General features: G+C 35.0%; 3 protein-coding genes across 5 annotated transcripts; all 3 read right to left on the bottom strand.

Moving 5' to 3' along the window:
- Positions 1 to 756: 756 nt before the first annotated feature.
- LOC132633481 (uncharacterized) lies at positions 757 to 5,000 on the bottom strand. Its single transcript, XM_060349927.1, has 10 exons — positions 4,496 to 5,000; positions 3,783 to 3,877; positions 3,553 to 3,620; positions 3,409 to 3,452; positions 3,171 to 3,248; positions 2,927 to 3,080; positions 2,163 to 2,315; positions 1,905 to 2,015; positions 1,462 to 1,527; positions 757 to 1,202 (listed from the first exon to the last, which is right to left on the bottom strand). Exons 1-10 carry the CDS (start codon positions 4,801 to 4,803, stop codon positions 1,104 to 1,106), a joined length of 1,176 nt encoding a protein of 391 aa, XP_060205910.1. The 5' UTR covers positions 4,804 to 5,000; the 3' UTR covers positions 757 to 1,103.
- Positions 5,001 to 9,854: 4,854 nt separating this feature from the next.
- Positions 9,855 to 15,979, bottom strand: LOC132633480 (glyoxylate/succinic semialdehyde reductase 2, chloroplastic). 2 transcript variants are annotated; one of them, XM_060349925.1, is made up of 12 exons: positions 15,693 to 15,979; positions 14,519 to 14,600; positions 14,191 to 14,256; positions 13,881 to 13,956; positions 13,739 to 13,794; positions 13,124 to 13,208; positions 12,896 to 12,956; positions 11,599 to 11,651; positions 11,451 to 11,521; positions 11,286 to 11,358; positions 10,320 to 10,424; positions 9,855 to 10,242 (listed from the first exon to the last, which is right to left on the bottom strand). In XM_060349925.1, exons 1-12 carry the CDS (start codon positions 15,820 to 15,822, stop codon positions 10,084 to 10,086), a joined length of 1,017 nt encoding a protein of 338 aa, XP_060205908.1. In that variant the 5' UTR covers positions 15,823 to 15,979; the 3' UTR covers positions 9,855 to 10,083. The 2 variants fall into 2 exon arrangements, with proteins under 2 accessions (XP_060205908.1, XP_060205909.1); XM_060349926.1 differs by having other exon boundaries at positions 14,519 to 14,611; positions 15,693 to 15,832.
- Positions 15,980 to 16,328: 349 nt separating this feature from the next.
- LOC132633479 (uncharacterized) lies at positions 16,329 to 19,583 on the bottom strand. Of its 2 annotated transcripts, none has more exons than XM_060349924.1 (7): positions 19,430 to 19,583; positions 19,171 to 19,310; positions 19,003 to 19,043; positions 17,826 to 17,989; positions 17,612 to 17,714; positions 17,370 to 17,539; positions 16,329 to 17,271 (listed from the first exon to the last, which is right to left on the bottom strand). In XM_060349924.1, the coding sequence occupies exons 2-7, from the start codon at positions 19,275 to 19,277 to the stop codon at positions 16,708 to 16,710; spliced, it is 1,149 nt and encodes a 382-aa protein (XP_060205907.1). In that variant the 5' UTR covers positions 19,278 to 19,310; positions 19,430 to 19,583; the 3' UTR covers positions 16,329 to 16,707. The 2 variants fall into 2 exon arrangements, with proteins under 2 accessions (XP_060205907.1, XP_060205906.1); XM_060349923.1 differs by having other exon boundaries at positions 19,171 to 19,308; positions 19,419 to 19,575.
- Positions 19,584 to 21,568: the final 1,985 nt, after the last annotated feature.

Below are 21,568 nucleotides of genomic sequence, written 5' to 3'. Positions count from 1 at the left end.
AATTCAATTTTGAAGAATAAAGACCAGCCCATTTGATGGATAAAAATGAGAGACCAGCCCATTTGACGAACAAACCGTGCAATTATATCTTTTTTTTTTACACGGACTGTCCTTCAAAAGCACTAGTCTTTTATTTTTGTCCCTCAAATTGGTGGTTTTTAATTTTTGGCCTTCGCCTAATACTCAAGGTTCTAGGTTCGAACCCCAGCTCAGTTAAAAAAAAATATCGCAAGGCAGAAGTTTGGATTTGCAAGACAAAATTTTGCATGTAAGGGTAGAGTTTTGCAAAGCTCTGCCTTGAGGTAGAATTTTGCATGCAAAACTCTACCTCCGGGCAGAGTTTTGGATATAAGGCAAATTTTTACATGTAAAATTCTACCTTAAGGTAGAGTCTGGCAAAATTCTATCTTGCGAATCAAAACTTTACCTTGCGAATTTATTTTTAATTTTTGACTGAGCGGGAACTCGAACCTGAAACCAAGAGATTTTAGCGCAGGGCAAAAGTTAATGATTTCAAATTTGAGGGACAAAAATTAAAGACCACCCCAAAATAAGGGCATTCGTGCGAATTGCCCCACTTATATCATGTTTGAGCCCATGGAAACGCCCATGGAAAACTCAACTGAGGTTTGGTACTGGGGTATTCTTTTCTGGTTTCTCACGGTATTCAGATTTTAAAACGTTGTCCAACTTCCAACTGTTCGAAAATGAATTAAAAGAAGCTCGAAAGAAAAAAGACAATCAAACTCCATTACAAACAGACAACAGCATTCCACTATTTCATCTGGCCATTTCCAATTTACAAGTTAGACCATCCTGTCTAACAACACAATTTGCTCAATAAAAACCCAACGCAACCTAAAAACACAATTTTGTGGTACCAAGCAAAAAAGTATGGCACTTTTACAACATGCTGGCCTTTTAAATCAACAGCGGAAGCATTAGCTTCACGTGACACAAATCAAAAGGTTGAATTAAATAATTAAAAACCAAATAAATAATCGAGGCATCACAACTATGGCCCGTGTAAATTTAGCAATATGACCAGAACAAAGTCATCTAAAGATATACAATAAAAAAAGTAGTGAATAGTGGCTCATCTTTCATTGTTCCACTTCTAATGCAGAAGAAATCCACTCAGATGCAGCTGCATGAACATCTGTTTCCACGTGCGTCACAAGAGAGACTGGAGTAACAGCCACCTGAAAGAGCACAAAAAGATCCACCGTCAAGAGTGCTGAAAATAGTGCTTCTACTACAGTGGTGGATGGCATAATCTAAGCTGATCCTAAACAAATAAGATAAGTTCAAATGTTGCATGTGTCTACAAGGAAAGAGAATAATAACACTCCGAACACAGAGTTCTCATCCTTTAAGCAGACTCAACTTCCCTGTTTGAAACAGAATAAGTGCAACGTAGAAGAAAGAAAATCATATCAAGAATGGCAGAAATGAACTTACAAATCCATTTTCAAGAGCTCTAAAATCTAAAGCCTCGTCTTCTTCTTCCTGCTTCTTGTCAAGCAACTGCAGTGCAAATAACCAACAAAGGTGATAAGAGAACAAAATAAACCTAGTTGGTACCAAGTTATTAAAAAAGGCAGGGATTGGATTGTGGAGAGCAATGAAAGGGTAGCAGAAGGAATGCTGGTGCAATTGGCCGTATAACTGTAAACAACAATTTTGCAGCATTTGAAGACATCAGCAGTAGAAGCATGTTTTATCATCAACATGATAAACACTTGGCATATATATGGAAATGAAATTAGCAAGAAATCAATGATCACTTCCTCAGAGAGAAATTACGATGTTACATTGTGCAGTTTCAATTAAAAATCCAACTAACCCTATGTACTCATCCAGGACAGCATTTAGATACTACGTTGTGAAAAAAGGACTCTTACCTCCAATCTGAAGTACTTGACTTTCCTGTCGGGATCAGATTTTCCTGCTATACCAACAGACTCAACGACCTCTATATTCTTTCTCTGCGTAGCTAATTTGCGAGCAGCACCCTGAGAAAAAATAAGAAGGCAGAGGTGTGATGATGTCCAAGTGAGAATAACAGACCCCTCCCAATCCCTTTTGTCCCACCATGCAGTTATTAGGCTACTAAATTATACAAAGGAGCAATTATGCCAGATACAGTGTCATATACTCACTGCTGCAGAAGCATCTCGACCTAGTTGTGCAAGCTGCATCCCAAGGTTTAGTTGCTTTGGAAGAAAACGTCCAGCAGCAAGATTTCTGGTGGATGATTTAGCTTGCCAACAAAGCTTAGAGCTCCAAAGACTTTGCTTGGTCAATTTAAATCCCTGTCAAGTAGAGGTTTCAAAATGATATATCTGTTGTTTGATGCATGAAGAAAATACAATCAGCAAAAGCAAAGGAAGTGTACTTTGGCAACCATTGGTGAAGGTATGACTGATCTTAATTTTTCACAATTTGAAAGGATATGTTTGATTCATTTTCCTTTCTGGAAACTGGAGTCGGTAAAAGAATGACTGTCTTGGGGTAAACTACTATAGGAAGACATAGGTGTGATACATTAAGCAACAATTTTATATGGCGTGTCGATGGCATATTAGATGGAGTATAACAGTTTAAACTGTATCTTTTATGTGGAATCTTCAAACTTCATTAAAAAACTAATAAAATTCTAAGGTAGACATTTTATTATCTTGTAGCTTATCCCCTACATAACCTCTAATCACCACAGATTCCCCTCTAAGCCAAATCTCACTGCTATTATATAGAAATAACAGAAAGCCCCGACTAATATTTTGAACAAGTTATGCAAATTTAAGATTCCAGCGTTGAGAAATGAAAAAGCAGAGTTCATGCCAACTACAGTGGATTTCATTCACTTATTTCTTTTCTTTTTTCCAATGGAGGTGCAGTTGAGATAGAGGAGCATATAACAGACCTTGTTTGTCAGAGGAGATTTCGGAACTCCAATATGCAACAAGCAACTTTTAGGAAATGCTCCCTTTTCTATATCTCTGATGGCTGCATTTATCAATGGTAAGCAAACACTCACGGCATCCTTGAAATCACTTTCTTGACTTTCATCATTCGTCCTAAAATAGATTATTGAAAACTCACTATTAATTAAGAACAACAAAAACTAACAAAAACTCAGTTGATCAAAAATGAAAGGTTGTAAGTACCAGTCAAGTGATATCGATATGGATGGAACACCGTTAAACAATGCCTCCCTAGCACCAGCTACGACACCTGAGTAAAACCTGGAGAGTGAAGTAATACACATAATTACATATTCCTAAGGAGACAAAAACAAAAGAAATACAGGTGCAAGAAACCTTCAATCAACAGCTTGAATACTTAGTGACTAAAGAGTTTCAAGCAATACATATATACGTAACTAACAAAGAATATGGTACTTACATATTGTGGCCACAACTTGAACCCCTGTTGATTCCACTTATTACCTAAACATCCAAAGGGGAAGAAATATTAGAGCAGATTAGCAATACTAAAACAATTTTTTTTTAGAAAATGATATACAATAGAAAGGGTGCCTAATAGTACCAGGACCGGCTTCGACCAGGAAAAGAGTGCCCCAGACAAGGCTAATGACACACAATCTACGGGAGTCCCTGAAAGCACATTAAATCCAAGAAGCATAACACTGCTAAAGCTAGAATATGGTATAGAATTCTAAACATACAAACTGTTCTACAAGGTAGAGTCAATATGTGCGGCAAACTCTTCAACAAAAGAAGAATCAGAATAATACTTCAATAAATGTGTGTTCGTACCAGATACTTCATAAGCAGTAGCACCATGAATTTCAGTCGGAGTAACTGCAATGGTTTCTTTAAGAGTAAAAGAGTGGCCCGCCACCGATTTATCTCTACAATAGCAGATATGATTTAACCACAAAATAAATTCAACAATCTCGGATATGTTGCTTTTTAGCTCAAATAAAAGGCACTCGCAAAGCTAACTCGACAGTCCACATTCAAACATCAACACAAAATCAGTTGAACACACACTAAAGAATTTAAAAATTAACGACACTAAAATCATAAACTAAACTTCATAAGCAGTAGCACCGTGAATGTCAGTCAAAGTAACTGCAATGGTTTCTCTTAGAGTAACAGATTAGCCCCAATCGATTTACCTCTACAGTAGCGGATATATAAATATCTTCAAAATCATTCAAATTAGGAGCCGTTTGGCCATGAGAATTATTCACCTTGGGAGGTAGAGGGCTGTTTCAGATAGACCCTCGGCTCAGAACAAAGCAGGTCAAATACAAAAAAGGAACATAAGTTCAAAATAAAATCCGGATATGTTGGTTTTTAGCACAGATTAAAAGGCACTCGCAAAGTTGATTCAAGGGTCCACATTCAAACTTCAACACATAATTAGCTCTACACACACTATAGAATTTAAAAATAAACGGCACACGCACACACACAAAAAAAAAAAAAAAAGTGTTAATGGAGGGAATATATAGAAAACTCACGATTGGGGAGCGCAAACGTTAACATTACATAAGCCTTGACGAACAAGAGCATCAACAAGACAAGTAAGACCCGTCGATTCAATCCCATCACCATTCGTAACCAATACAACTGGCTTTGTGTTTGTGCTGTCGGTGACGTCATCATCGGGAACCGTGTCGGAAGACGAAGGCTGAGTTGAGGAAACGTCGCCGTTTTCGGGATTCGATTGGGCCGGGCCACCGCCTTTTCTATTGAGAAGAACTTCTTGAAGATTGGATACAAGGTCCGGTGGTAAGAAATTGTTTTTCACCGCAGAAGTAGTAGTCATTTTTTTATTTTTATTTTTCTGATTTGTGATGATGAAGGAGGATGACTTTTATGTGCTACAGGGATGAAATTCAAAACCCTAGAGAGAAGTTTTCAAGAATGGATATGCCTGTCCTGTCCTGTACCAACGGAGATGTTTTAGAGAGAGAAAGAAAATGGCTTGTTTCTTGAATGGGGTACCGTGAGGAAGGAAGAGTTATGAATTTTCAAGCTTATAAATCTATAAGAAATCTTATTCTCATTCAAACGCGTTACTTACAACTACTTTACTAATTAAGAGCCCGTTTGGATTGGCTTATAAGTTGGCTGGCCAGCTTAAAGTCATTTTATGCTTAAAATAAATTCAAAAAAATAATTGAACCCATTTGGTTTAGCTTTCCTAAAGCAGCTTATAAGCTGGTTTTCTTAAGCCCATCCAAACAGGCTCTAAGAGCCGAAGGGAAGAATTAATGTCCCTCTTTTTGGTTGAGTTTGTATAACCTTCAACTTGAAAATTGCAATCTCTTCGTCTCAAATTATTTGTTGTTCTTTTATTTTACACGGCCCTTGAAAAATTACTACATTAGAATAGATATTTGATTGACTTTATCCTTATATATGTCTAAGTTATAATCTCTCTCCATCAAATGTTTATTTTATGTGTCATCTTCATTAATAATAATATTCTGCTAAGGATAAAATGGAGAAAAAAATAATTAATTCTGTCTTGAACTTCTAAAATGATACATAATTTGAGACAATTATTCCTAATATCGACGACAGATAATACAAGATAGAGGGAGTATATGTTAAAATTAATATACCAAATAACTAAGGTGAAATGAACCACATGTGGCGTGGAGAAAAGAAAAAAACAAAGTAACCCGAAGTGCATTGCTAAGTAGCCGTTTGGCCATAAAAATTATTTACTTTTTTTCGGAAATTTTTTTCACTTTTTTTATTTTTAGACGTTTGGCCATGAATATTCGAAATACAACTCCGGAGTTGTATTCCGGAATACCAAAAACAAGAAAAACTTGTTTTTCAAATTTTTTTTCACTTTTTTACACTATATTTCACCAAAAACTACAATTTCAAAAACTATGGCCAAACACAACTCCAACTTCAAAAATTCCAAAAAAAAGTGAATCTATTTTTGGTATTTATGGCCAAACGGGGTAGAATGTGTTGGAGTTATATTTCAATCGGTTCTCTTCTTTAAATGTTTGAAACTTTCCAAAATTAAGACAAACCATTGAGGTGGAAAGTATAACAACTTTGGAGAAAATCTAACTTGCTCTAAAATTAGTTAAAATATTTAATTGCAGAAAATTAATTTATTTTCTTTATTTGTATGATTGTGGGGCATAACTAAGTTTATGAAAGTTGTCTATTCTAATTACTTTATATTACAATATAGAATAACATCGTAACATTAAGAAACAAGAATCTTGACATATAACATCATGAATATATTATGAGTTTTTGGCAAAAGTGAAATATTCTAGATGAATGATTAATATGCAAGTAATCTTTTTGTATCAAATTAAGGAATACAATCTTAAATTGTAACGTCAGTTATATAAATGAACATTTATCAAGTTGGATAGAAGTATCTGTACCTAAAATGTATGTATCGTCTTTATATGATAGGGAATTAAAGAACTAATAGTAACCGACCCTCATAAAAGGATTTAAGAAGATCATCTAATAATAATAGAATACGAAAAGAACAACTAATTTAATCAATTCGATGTATCCATACATAAACTCTAAATGCCTCTAACTGGGTCTTGGGCTACATGAAAGGTCTTCCACACACCACTAACGATCTTGTTGAACTAACAACTATTATGCAGGGACTCAGAATTGCATTGGAACAAGGTCTAATGCCTCTGGAAATCACTGATTTAATGCAGGTGCTTAATGAGAGAGCTGAGACATCCGGTGCTAAGGCATAGCTATCAGGAACAAAACAAGTTTGCAGATCTTTTGGCTAAGAAAGGTGGGAAGCAACAACTTTTTGGTAGGACAACCATCCTAGTAGTTCCTCCTATGTTTGTAAGAAGTGTGTTTTGGGCAGACATGCTATCAGAAATGTTTTGTTATGTAATGCTCAAATGGGTGACAACCCAGAACAACTCAATGGCTCCAATGCCATAAATTTTAATGCTGTAGTGTCTAGTTCACAAAAAAAAAAAAAAAAAAACACTTGCCCTCTTATATCTTGATTTTTTATTTTTATTTTTTGTAGAGTCAAAGTAACCGGATCTCAATTCTTGAATTTTGAATTCGCAATAATTGAATGAAACAAATTTCTTGTGAATTCATTCACTTACATGAAAAGTCATCAAAGACAATAATAGGAGAAGATGGGAGCCATCGCGGGGGGCAATGATTTTGAAATTGGCGACGTGCGTTGCCTGCCACGCAGTATCAAAGAGCGTGAATTGGCACCGAGAACTAATAGTATCATAATAAACAGACGAATGTACAAGTAATTAGCAACGTAGCCTCCTGTAATTTGCAAATTATTTTCTGTAGGCCCCACTTATGGATGAATGATGCTTAGCCTTTCAATAATCTTACTGTAAATGGCATTTACATAATCTCCTTATGCGACTTTCTTAATTAATCAGCAACAAAAACAGAGTACTATATATTTATGATGCAACTCCCTACTTTTAATTCCAACGTTGTCTTAGGTGCAATTAGCAATACTAATTACTTGGTCAAATAAAGTTAATTTGACCCGCATGATTATTAAAAGTAGATTGCTTTAACTACTGTAATAAATTTGATTTGAATCAGCAAAAAGTATTCCAATGAATAATTTGGATATGAAAAAGCAAAATGGTTAATAGTATGTCTATATATTAACTAGAATTTTAATATGGAAAGGGAAGTAGTTTGTTAGTACGTCGAATTACAATTGAAATTTTAATACGTATGGTAATAGAACATTTGTCTACATTAGCTAGAAAAGTTGAGATAAAATCGTTTAAAAGGAATAGAGGATAGAGTATTGTTTTGGACTAGAAAAGAAGAGATACCTGGAAAAGGAATCCAAGCATCAACATGGAGTGAGAAGAAGAAAAATAGAATAAAGTTATCTAATACATTTATAACACCTTTAAGCGTTTCTTATACACATATGTGTCATTATAGAGGTTTTAAAAAAAAAAAAAACTTTTGTTTCCAAAAAATTATTTGGTTATACAGTTGTAGTCAAAAAGTTAAATTCTTACGTTTGAAAAATTGGTTCTAAACACGTTTTTAAGTAATTCTTTTCTCTCTTACAAAACGGCATCATTATTTCAAACGAAATACATATGCAAAGACAACTTAAATTTTCAAATACTATTTTTTTCAAATATCATCAAATTCATATCCAAACACCTATTTACAATTGTGAAAATGAATTTACTGTAAAGAATAGATAAACTATGTTGAATTATGCAATGTTTCATTTAATAGTATTTCGAATTCCGAACACCGAATTTGCTATTTAAAAAAACTGAAACCGAACCGAAACACCGAAAAACCGAATTCATTCGATTCGGTTCGGTTCGATTTTTTGATTTCTGGTATTTATGCCCACCCCAGTACAAACTCCTTTATTAGCATTTAGCACATAGCTTTCCTTGTCCTTTGGATCTCACCATTACTACTATTCTTGTCCTGCCGTCCTTTCTTTTATTAACTTTTGTTTGAAATTAAATCCTTAGACCCACCATTTCATTTCAAATGGAAATTCTTATGTCAAAGTTGATTTGATCTTTTAGCTGTACAAGTACTACTTTCGATCTGGCAATCAGATCTTTGAAAAGCGGGAAAAGGGTTCATATTCGCTATTTGCCCAATCAACAATTTATGTTTTCTAAACCAATTTTCCATATGGCGCTACATATTACTCTAGGACTAACAGAGTCTCTATTGATCAACTTGTACTAAGATTTTGCATACAATTATGTAATATGTTGGCCATAGCTAACATCTCCAAAGTTATTGAGGCTAAGGTTTATGTCATCCTCCATGTAATTATAATTTTTAGTAAATATACAGATTAGAGTCATGCCTAACTCCTCTATCGTAAAGATGGAACTCTCGAAATTTTTTAAAAAAGAAAACCAACAATTTTTCATAGACTTCCGAAATGTTTGTGTTTATAAGAAAGTTATGTAGCTTCTGAATTTATTAATTCACTTCTGAATATTATCTGACAGAGGACCCAAAATCCTAAAAGAAAAGAGTGGTTAACGTAGATAAATGTCAGAAATAGAATATTCAGAGAGAAAATATACTAGCATACAACGTGCAATCGATTAGTTTGACGGATCCATTGAAACCATCAAAGTTTTAATTTTTTAAACCAAAAAGATCCCTGCTGTTTCAACCATGGTAATTGGTAAGCCTGTCACAAAGGCCAAAGTGATTGTTTTATTATTCCTCCTTTCTTTATTTTTTGCTATTTTTGATTGTAGTGTTCGGGCAGCTTACATACACCTCAACTAGTTAGATGAGGTACCTGTTACCTGCGATCAGCGCATAATTATTTGGAACTCTGTTCACCAACCAACTCCTTCCTTTATTTATTTCCCCTTTTGGGGGAAGCAAGAGCAGGTATGGGGAAAGGCGTGTAGACCATACCAGTAGTGAAAATCATACAAGTGCTTAAAAATTCCAACTGCTCCACCAGCTTCTCAACCATCTCTATAATCAATTGCCCCACTTTTTAGTAGCAAATATGACATGTAATTTGAAGATGATAATAATATTGTTATGTTTAGATCCCAAGTTAGTTGAGGTTATTTTTAAACCACTTCATTATGATATTCACTAATTTGAGTTCTTATGTATTCCCAACGTTTTCCTACTGATATACAAATATTATCTAGACTAGATATGACAATAACACTAAGCATGGGAGCATATGAGGTACTTAATCAGAATCGTGTTGTGTTGAGGAATGACAGGCATTTCTGCCGACAGAGTGAGATTTACTGTTGACTGTTGTAGTTAAAAGCTTCTAAAAGAACATGAATAGAAAGTACTCAAGTGCCACCATCCGAGTACGTGCAAAAGGCACCAATTCAAATAAAGACATTCCAGTTGTTTGAACAATAGCCAGAAAGATTTTTAAAAGGGTGAAAGGAGGTATACATGTAAAACCCTTTGAAATGGGTTAACAATGAAAACAATAGTTGTGAACCTAAAGATTCGCCGCATCATGGTGGATATATTGTACGCGAGCTCTACAATACAAAATGCCTCTGGTCACCGGGAAAGACTACTTTTATGTTTACTGTTGCAATTTCACTTTCAACGCTTCAATTACTGCAGAGAAGTCCTGGTCACTCAGTCCATGAGATTTTGCTACCTTGTAAAGTTCATTAGTTGCTGCAGCAATTGGAATGGGTTGTGAAACAGATTCAGCCAAACCCAGAGCTAGACGAAGGTCCTGAGGAAATCATATTTTTTGGTTAGAAGACAACATTTACTTTGCATACAGTAGAGAGTCTTGGAATGCTAGAAAACCTTTTGCTGATGCTTCAGAGGAAACGCTGTCGGATACGAAGATTTAACCATTGAAGGACCTTTAAGGGCATACATTGGGGCACTAATAGCACCTTGCGAGATCACCTGTGCATAAACCATGGAGCAAAACTTAGCAACAGATATTAGACATATTTCTAGATTCAATGCATCTTGCGAGAATCTTATACTAGGAAATCCCTCGGGTATGTCATTGAGACGACAAATTTCTCAAAAAAGTTCTCCTTGCATATAAAGAGGAAAAAGAAAGCCGGAAAGTCTTCACCCTGCATTAAATTGTGAGTACTTGCAACTCAAACAAAGATGAGCTGATTTTACATCAGCAAGTGAATTAAGGATTCATCTTAGGCGTTCTCATTTTACTTTTCCTCAGGCACAATTTATCTATTTAAATCATTTTCACACCATGCATTGCTCAGGAACTCGGGGAGCTATTAATAAGCCAGTGCAGACTTTTCACTAAGTAGCCATCTCTATAACTTTTCCACACTCAACAGCCTCACAGGATGCTACTCAATATCCTTTAAGTATCAGTTTTCAGCAAATCGAATTGATCGTGGACATAACCTTTCCCCTTTGTTTCCCTTTTTGTATTTACTGCTGGCTTAATCGTATCCCAATAAAGGTAAATTTTCAACAACTTTTAATCAATGTCGAATTCCATTCTTCCTCAGAAATCCAAAAAGATAATTTTTCAGGATGTTATCAACATTTACCATCCTACAGATATCCAGTTCAGAATCCCTAAAGAGCACAAACATGCATCTCGTTATATTGTTCTCTTCATTAGACGGGTTATTTGCGACTAGGCAAATAACAGAAAATCGTGCAAGATAATTTATAAACCATTTAGAAGATAAAGTGATACAAGAAACATATTCACAAGGGGGGGGGGGGGGGGGGGGGGGGCAGCCTAAAAAATAAGGATTTTGTTTTATCAGGAAATACCTCCACTAATACACTTGGATCAAGTCCAACTTTCTCGCTAAGAACTAATCCTTCAGAAAATGAGGCCATCATACTGCACAGTTTTTTAGTGAAAGGAGCGTTGACATTAGTTTTAGTTAGATAGAACAAACTATGAAGAGATAAAAATGGATTCAGAAGCCGAACCTTCCCATAACCATATTGACAACGAGTTTCATTGCAGCTCCGTTACCAACTTCACCAAGGTAAAATCTTGACTGAGATAAAGGGAAGAAAATATTAGAAGGTGGAAAGAGTTGCATCACTCAGACTCAGTGAAGAGGCAGAATGAGACCTTCCCCATGATATCCAATATTGTAGCAACTTTTTCATACAGCACGGCATCACCTGAAAAGTTTGCATCCGTGGTTTTAACTTAATTCTTGATAGCCTCAAGAAATTGACTAAACAGCTTTTGACAAAATTAGAGAGATAAATGCATTGCCTGTGGCTATATTTCAGGTGAAGTATCATGTGGACAAATTAAAAGTCAATTGTTTGTCAAATAATAGGTTATCCCAGCTATAAACAAAGTTTGAGCAATCCAAACTAATTATAAATGAAGGGTGATTGCTAATTTCATAAATTTGTTAGACACCAGTTCTCATGCTTCTAGGTATACAGTAACAGCCCCGTCTTTTTTTTTTTTTTTTTTTTTTCTCTTTAAAAATAGTACATTTCATAAAATGTGAATTAAGAGTTATCTCACAAGATGATGAGTTGAAATTTCAGTCCCAGTACAGGGCACACCTTCTCAGGGTGATGGTGGAAGGGGAAGAGAGTTTAGACTTGTGAATCACAATAGAAGTATGACATCCCATAGGTTTATACACTACTCACATTTTACCCCCATCCCTTGGAGATATATAACCCAATTGATTCATATGTTATGGTGTGTTATCTTCTAGTTGAGAACATAAATCATAATACAATTATCACCATAGATAGGTTCACCACCCAAAGCTTAGCCCCATCTTGACCAATCGCTTTACATATGCGACATTCAGATGCTTGCTATTTCAGTTTTATCTCTTTTCTGCTTTAACTCCTTTTCCAACTACAAGTTTTCCCTTAATTGAGATATTTTTCTTTTCAGTTATCGCGTAGTCTATCATGCTTCGATGTGTATTACTATTTATTGTTGCATTTGGTTTGCCTCTTGCTATTAGCAATATTATTTAGTACTCACGTAGTTTCTTACTCTTCGATGTGCATTACCATCTGTTGAACATTTGCGTTGTATCTTGCTATTTTACTGCTATACCTTTTGTATCTGCTCCGAAGTACTTTTCTGTTCCCTTCACTTTCTTTTTCTCTTCTTTCCTTCTCTTTTCCTTTCTTTGGGTCGAGGGTCTTTCGGAAACAGCCCCTCTGCCCCACAAAGGCAGAGGTAAGGTCTGCATACATCCTACCCTCTCCAGACCCCACCTGTGGGTATGTTGTTGTTGTAGATATGGAGTATATATCGGATAAGGAAGAACTTAAAAGTGTATAACGACAACAAAAGTTTATTATTGAAAACATGTAACAGTATCTAACCAATGCACATTTCATGGCCTATGACTCGAGTACATTGAAGGGAAAAGCCTCACCTGCAGTGAGAAATATTAGCTGTCCATCTTCTGCTGGCTTCTTGGACCCTGATACTGGAGCCTGTTCGAGAATATTGAAGAAACATGGAATATTATTCAACATGGTAACACACACAAGACAATATTTTGTTCTTATTTGGTTTTTCTTTGGCCTGGGAGAAAGGTGGCGCCGTAAAACTGGAATTATAGCTTTCGTGTGCAGAATGAATGACTGACAGAAATATTCACCTCCAAAAAATGAGCTCCAGTAGCTCTAATTTGTTCACAGATCAGTTTAGAAGTTTCACCATCAACTGTTGAGACATCTACGTAACTGCATTTACCCATACAGAATGAGAAGGCATAAATGAAATTCAGAGATCTGAATGAGAGTCAAGATAAAGCAACCCAAAGAAACTTGCGTTCATAAAATGCAATATCTACTCTAACAAAAATTTTAAATCACAAGGATGATTAAATCACCAGTTTTACATATGACAAGGTCCACAAAATTCAGATTATATAAAGGTGTAACTTATAATTAGTTCCGCCTAAAGCATGGAAACTTTGCATTTCTTTTCATTCCAACTTCTTGCATCATGAACAATCATAAACCTCATGTTTCCAGAAATAACTAAGACAGATATCTCACATAATAAGCACCGGGGAAAAGAATCCCAAGAAAATTCATTTTAAAATTAACAAAATCAACAAAGCATTTTCTGCACTTCTTGACTAGAATCACTTCCAAACTCAATCACATAACTAACAGTAAAATAATTAGAATTATATACATGTCACCCAGAAGAACAATTATAAACGTCCAAACCTTGAAAATTTCAGAGGAGAGAAAGTAAATCATACCCTTTTCCTGGACCCATTCCTTTTGCAGCTCCATATTTTCCACAAGCAACGTCCAGCTGGAAAAATAAGGTAATACTTCTAGATGCTAGCTAGACATGTCAAATAAACAGAAACATGAGAAATTGCACTTAAATAAACTCACTGCACTCTCCGGGTCTGCAAGCATGGAAAATGTGACATCACAAGATGCAGCAACCTCCTCAGGGGAGGACTTGTATCTGTAGAAAAGAACCTCAAGTTACTTTGAAATGCAAAATATCCTCAAGTACCCGAAGCAACAACAATCGAGAAAACTTTTGCTGATCTCATACGAGGCCATACAAGCATTACCACAGATTACCATTGGGTACTTCACTGTTGGGTTATCTTATAAGTTTAAACCCACATTTCCTGGATTTCCAATTCAAACAAACTTATGCCTGCAGCTTAAACCAAAATCGGCATATACTTACTTTGCACCCAAGGAGATAAGGGGTTCACATTTGCTCTTGGTCCTATTCCAGACTGTCACATCACGTCTGCAGCATGAGAACAAACACAATAAAACTGTAAGAGCTTGAAATTCGATTATTCAGAAAAAGAGGTATTTAAGTATAAAGATTCTGTTTCATTATTCCAGACAAGACCACATGTTTAGACTGTTTCAGCTGGTTAACAAAGAACGATAACAATGATGAGTATGAAGTTAACTACATGCTGTCCTGTGATTTATGAAGTGTACGAAGTGAAAGCTCATTGAAATCCATCAAATTAGTCTATCAAGCAATAATTGGAACATACCCTGCTTTTATGAGATTTTGTGCCATTGGGGAGCCCATAATTCCAAGACCTAGAAAGCCAATGCTTGCTGGAATATCATCATCTGCAGACAAACTAAAATTTCAATCAGACAAAATAAACACCTAATATTTCTGTCAATTGTAAAATAGCATCGGAAAGAGATACCTATAACTCAATGCAAAATGACACCTTAAAAGAGGAAATCAGGTTCTCAACAACCAATAATTTCATCCTATTTCAATTTTCACGTGATGTTATGCTGCCAGAATAATTTCTTGTTCCTTTCAAGTGTGTGGATCAAGAGAAATGCCTTGATAATTTTCTATTGCTACTAACTGCTGGTGCTAAAACATACATTACAGTATTTTAAAACTGCTAAAATTTAACGCTTTGCATAATAGCCTCGATACCATGCAGCCGTGATAAATCAACTCAAAAAGCTCATCATGTTATCCAACATATTCCCATTCAACTTTTACATACCACTGCTTTGGATATCCGCAAGTCCTAAAGACTTTCCAGTTTCCACTGATTAAAGTCTTAAAGACCTTCCAATTTTCTAGCTACAGAAAGAGGCCTTTCCTTAAGCTTATATAAAACAGGGAAGAGTATAATATATGCTTAATAAAATAGACTAATATCTAAATTAGTCGTCCTCTTTCTTTTCTACATCTACTAGAATGTTACATAATCAATAGTACAGCCAGAAGTAGCAGCCAGTGTAGCGGATAACCTTATTTATGGAATAATAATAGCATGTTTGGTCAAGCTTTTGGGAAGCCAAAAATGCTTATTTCAGAAAGTCAGAGGTGTTTGACCAAGCTTTTAGGCGGAAAATAAGTATTTTTAAGTAGTAACAGAAACTGATTTTTCAAAAGCTAAAAGTAGTAGCTTTTGCCAAGAAGCACTTTTGTAACCTTCGCCAAGCATAAATTACGTTTATTTTTTAAATTCCAGCTGGTTCCTCAACAGTCGCTATATTCTGGAAAACTCAATTGAATAAACAAACCAAAGAGTAGCATTGCGCTCAGATATATCCAACTGACATCCACATATAATGTCTTATTGCAAGAAAATCAAATAGTAACTTTAGTAGTAATAAATTTCTGAAACTACAATTAGAGAAACAGAAACACGTACATGGAGTGAAAATAGGAGGTAAAAGAGAAAGTACCTTTGGGAGTAGAAGCAGAAGCTTGAGCCTTGATTGAAACAAAGAAGCGATGTTTAACTGGGAAAAAGGAAAAGGGTTTGGAATTTAGGTGAGTTGATACACGGGGGCAAAATGTGGAGCACATTGCCATGGCTGCTTTGGAGATGAACTGAAGAGTGCAGCGGATAGGATTTGGAAACTGCAACTGGATTTAAGCCTGAATGCTTATCTCAGATAAGTTCTCTGGCTTTTCTACTCTGTCAATTACAACTACTGGGTAGGGTCTATCAGTGAGACACTTGTCATTCTGCTATCTCTTTCTCTGCCTTATCTATCACTAAATTTTTTGCCTAATATACCATTGGCTATAATGAAGTTTAATATTCGCAAATACAGGATTAGCTATCATTATTTGCAACTACTAAACTTCTGCGCGAAATATTGAACAACTTACGTTTTATTTCCTCACAAGTCGTCAATTATTTTCATGAAAAATTCGTGTCAAAACATGTTTCAACTTAGTTTCTTAACCTCAATGTCAATTAGTCTTTAGTCCTAACGTCTGCTTACTATTTTAGTCTAATAGTGAGCATAGATTATCTCCCACACAAACACGAGGACAAGAAATACCCAAGTTCGATTAAGAACTAACAAACAAACACAAAACAATGGCTTCTAGCCTTCTGCATAGTTTCTCTGAAAAAATGAAAAGTTGTTTTAATATGTACAGCACATCTCTAATTTACCAACTAGCGAATGGCCCGGTCGGTAGAAGCAACAGTATCCAAATTTGAGATCGGTACTACAAAGTTTGCAACTTCTTCCCCTTACCTTAACAGAAAGGGAAAAATAACTTAAGCCAAGAGACTGTTATAGTTCACTCAGATCAGTATGCTAATACAATCTACAGATGGTTTACTCAAAAATTAAGCAGATTACATCTAACTGAATCATCAGCCACAAAGAAAACAATCTCAGCAGCAACGATTTACATCTAGCTTGAGCCAGTCAAAACAATTGCAACATTAGACTCATCTCAATTCCGGTAAGGATGAAACCTTCCGCCAGCAGCACCACCATTCCCATATGCTTTAGCACCTCCAGTGCTACCACCAGTGTCGTACCCTTTAGCATTGAAAGATACAGAGCCTTTAGCCCCACCATACCAGCTACCATCATCACCACTTGTATACCCTCTACCGCCAGCATACCCAGTGGGACCACCATAGCTACCAGCAGCACCATAGCTAGCGCCTCCATACCCAGCTGCTCCATACATAGGTCCACTAAACCCAAATCCATAACCGTATCCACCATAACCTCCTCCCATGTTTCCATAACCACCATAGCCACCACCTCCGCCATAACTTGCTCCCATGTTTCCATAACCACCATATCCTCCGCCGCCACCGCCACCACTATAGCCTCCGTATCCGCCGCCATACCCTCTACCCATCCTTCCACCATATCCACCAAACCCTCCTCCTTCAGATCCACCAAACCCATTGTATGATCTAGAACCACTTCCACCACGACGCTGCCTGCTCTCATTTGCATGTTCAGCACCAGCTCTTTTTGGCTCAGCCCTCTTAATTTCAACCTGAAGATATCAAAATGTCAAATAACTGTATACATTTCATTTCACATAAGCACCAGAGAGATAATCAATCATGATAAGTACAGAGTCGCGTGACTTACTTGTTTGCCACTGATTTCATGCATACGGCCATTGTTTAAAACTTTCTCAACGGCATCTTCACTATCAAAAGTCACGAAGCCAAAGCCTCGGGATCGACCAGTTTCGCGGTCCAGCATGATTTGTTGCTCCAGAACATAGCCATACGAAGAAAAATATTCCTTCAACTCATCTGCAACGAATCACAAGATTAAAACATCATTTTTTTAGATCATCGATAATGAGAAACTGTATTCAATGGTACCTTCAGTTAAAGATATTGGAAGGCCGCCGACAAAAATTTTCTTTGTTTTTGGAGCTCCTTTGACTTGCATGTCCTCCTTGGGTACTGTCCTCTTCACTTCCACCTGATCCACAAATTACAGAAAATTTACTTAAAACACATAAACTTCCATAAATGAGGATGACAAACCAAATAAAACATGACAGTACAAGACACTCCCACGCAAATATCCTACCGTTCTACCGTCTATCACGTGGTCTTCCTCTAAAACCTTATTTGCAACTTCTGGGTCAGCAAATGTTACAAATCCAAATCCCCGTGGCCTACCAGAGATCTTATCCATCATTATTACACAATCTGTTATCTCTCCGAACCTGCTGAAATACTTCCTAAAAGATTCTGGAGAAAATAATATGTACAAAATAAGTATAGAGCTAAAATTGGATATAAGAGTAGGAAACAAAGACAAACTGGACACAGTATACACAGTTCAACTAACATAAACTATTTGAAAGTGCATTCATACAACAATAACAGTTTGTCTTTTTTAAAACATCTAAATAAATTACAGACCCAAAAGAAGACAGAGACAAGCCAATAAACAAAGGAGAGAATCAACTCGAAAATTGTTCCAAGAAAGCTCAAACAATGCAGAATTTAGATGTCAAAGAAGCATATGACTTAAAGGCTGCAGCGCTTTACTGATTTATTGAAGATGTTTGCAAAATTCGAACCAGGGAACTACAACTGGTGATGGAGGCATGGAGCTAAATATATGTTCATGACTTCGTTGAATAAATCATCAAAAAAGATGCGTATGAGTTGTGAGATTTTAAAAAGTCGAACATTTCATATTTGTGGGGCAAGAAAAAAGCTCTCAAGAGATGAGAGTATGAACAAAGGGCCAACTTTCGTATTCCCGCCTTCCTAATCGAAATTATAACTTCAACAGAAGCAGAGTTTCAAAACTTCCACTGCATCATAGCCAAATTCCAAAATGATCAACAGGCAGAACTATTAGACAGCTGTAGTAAGTAAACAACTACTCCGTCCGTCCCAATTTATGTGGCACCTTTCGAATTTCAAGAGTAAAACTAGTTTTTCTTTTACCACGATCTTTTCATATGCCTTTAAATATTTTAAATTATCAATTATTGGGACTTATAGTACTTTTTATGCAGTGTCCAAATAGTAAACTTTATTAAAAAACTAGACTTCAATATGTGGTCATCGATCCATATATGAATATAAAACAATAATACTTGTCCAGACCAACACCACATTTGTATACAAAGCCTATGCTAAAACAACCCGGCAAAAAAAGAGCCTGTGCTAAAACATCAATCACTTACAGGTGAAAAGGGACATAGAAAAAGAAACAAGTACAACTTAGCAGTATCAAAAATTAATACCTTCTCTGGTCTCCCAAGCAATGCCTCCAACAAAAAGCTTTCTATCAACAAGCAAAACCAGCAGTTATAACACTTTTTCACCACATCCTCATGCAAGAGGGGGGTGATTTTGTCATTATCTAAAACCTAAAGGACTCAAAACTATAAAGTACTAATCTAAAAACTAACCCTGCAGAAGAATCATCAACTGAAGGCTTTAATTCATCGTTTCGTTCCATCTCTTCTGTGTTATCGCCGTAAACGGCAACGTTTTGTTCAGCTACATCATAATCCATTTTGGTTCCTATTATTTCTTTCTCTAACTACCTGCAAATAAATACAAAATTATTTCTAAACTACACTTCGTATTTCTTTTTCTTTTCTTTTTTTTTTCATCTAAACCCTAAAGGGGGGAAAAGAAGAAACCCTAACAAAACCTTTGATAAATTAGCAGAGGCGTAGACAGCTTGTGAAATTAGACGAAATTGAATAGTGAGAAGAAACCCTAGCTGCTGCTGCTGCTGCTGCTTTGCGCTTTTTCGTATGGTGGAGATAGGCAAATTGCCGCCGAGCTGGACTTCTTATAGGTTGGGTTCGATTCTATTTTTGTTAATAATAAAAGTCAAATTAAATTAATAAAGGAGTTTTAAAATAAAGGGAAAATTTCAGAGACCTGTCCTCGCGTTTTGCTTCGTTTCGTTTCACTGACCTTTCTCACGTTTGCAATATTACGGCTACCTCCCTTATTTTAATTTTTTTATAACAACTATTTTGTTCTATTTATTACAAATAAAAAAATAATATATCTTGACTGCTTTACCCTCCCTAAAGATAATGCTCTTTTAATTAATTCTTATTTTGTCAATGTATCCTTTAAAAGTTATTTCTTAGGAATATTAAGAATTATATGTACATGTATGCTAAGTAAATTTCTTAGTTCTCTGTCTATGTGTGATGTTTAATTTTCAGCGACTTCCAGGTAATGTAATGATAATCTTCATAGAGCCTTCCTAATGGATTTTTTTGATGTATTCTCTATTAGACACTTCAATTCATGAATTTCAATGAAGTAGATCTTCATAGAGCCCTTCAATTCATGAATCCAGGTAATGTAATGATAATCTTCATAGAGCATTTCATGAATTTGAAGAGGACTGACTCCGGAGCCAAAATGACATGTTTTTGGAGCTAATACCCAAAATAGGATGTCTTTTTTTTTTATACCAAAATGGGTATTTCGTTTGTTATCCAATGAAATACCCGCAAGCAACACTGTTCCGGTCCGGGATTTGTTGCATTTCGCTACACCTGTAGCGAAATGTAACAAATAATTTTATTTTATTTTTGCATTTCGTTGGTATATGAACGAAATAGGATTTTTTTTTTTTGTATTTCGTTTATTAAAAAACGAAATATTTTTTTTTTATTTCGTTCATATAAAAACGAAATACGAAAATATATATATATTTTTTTGTATTTCGTTGGTATATGAACGAAATAGGATAATTTTTTTTTTTGTATTTCGTTTATAAAAAAACGAAATATGAAAATATTTTTTTATTTCGTTTATATAAAAACGAAATAGGAAAATATAATTTATTTATTTTTTGTATTTCGTTTATATAAAAACGAAATAAGAAAATAATTTTTTTTCGTTTATATAAAAACGAAATAGGAATATATATATATATATATTTGTATTTCATTCATATACCAATGAAATAGGATAATTTTTATTTTATTTTTGTATTTCATTTATATAAAAACGAAATAGGAAAATAATTTATTTTTTTTCGTTTATATACCAACGAAATGTTTTGTTCCATTTCGCAGGTATACAACGAAAAACCCCCCCTTTTTTTTTTTAACGCAAATGATCCTGAACTATCGGTGGAAAAACGGTAAAAAAAAAAAAAGAGTTTTTCGTTATATACCTGCGAAATGGAACAAAACATTTCGTTGGTATATAAACGAAAAAAAATTATTTTCCTATTTCGTTTTTATATAAATGAAATACAAAAAAAAAAATTATCCTATTTCATTGGTATATGAATGAAATACAAAATATATATATATATATTTTCCTATTTCGTTTTTATATAAACGAAAAAAAATTATTTTCTTATTTTGTTTTTATATAAACGAAATACAAAAAAAAAAATCCTATTTCGTTCATATACTAACGAAATACAAAAAAAAATTATATTTTCCTATTTCGTTTTTATATAAAGGAAATAAAAAAAAATCATATTTCGTTTTTTTATAAACGAAATACAAAAAAAAAATTATCCTATTTCGTTCATATACCAACGAAATACAATATATATATATTCGTATTTCGTTTTTATATGAACGAAATAAAAAAAAATTCATATTTCGTTTTTTAATAAACGAAATTAAAAAAAAATCCTATTTCGTTCATATACCAACGAAATGCAAAAAAAAAAAAAATATTTGCTACATTTCGCTACAAGTGTAGCGAAATGCAACAAATACCGGACCGGAACAGTGTTGCTTGCGGGTACCCATTTTGGTATAAAAAAAAAAGGCATCCTATTTTGGGGTATTAGCTCAAAAAACATGTCAT

The sequence above is a fragment of the Lycium barbarum genome, chromosome 3, assembly GCF_019175385.1.
Source record: "Lycium barbarum isolate Lr01 chromosome 3, ASM1917538v2, whole genome shotgun sequence".
In the NCBI taxonomy this organism is placed as follows: domain Eukaryota; kingdom Viridiplantae; phylum Streptophyta; class Magnoliopsida; order Solanales; family Solanaceae; genus Lycium; species Lycium barbarum.
Note: the sequence above shows the minus strand (reverse complement) of the source record. Positions and strands in the feature narration are given on the sequence as shown.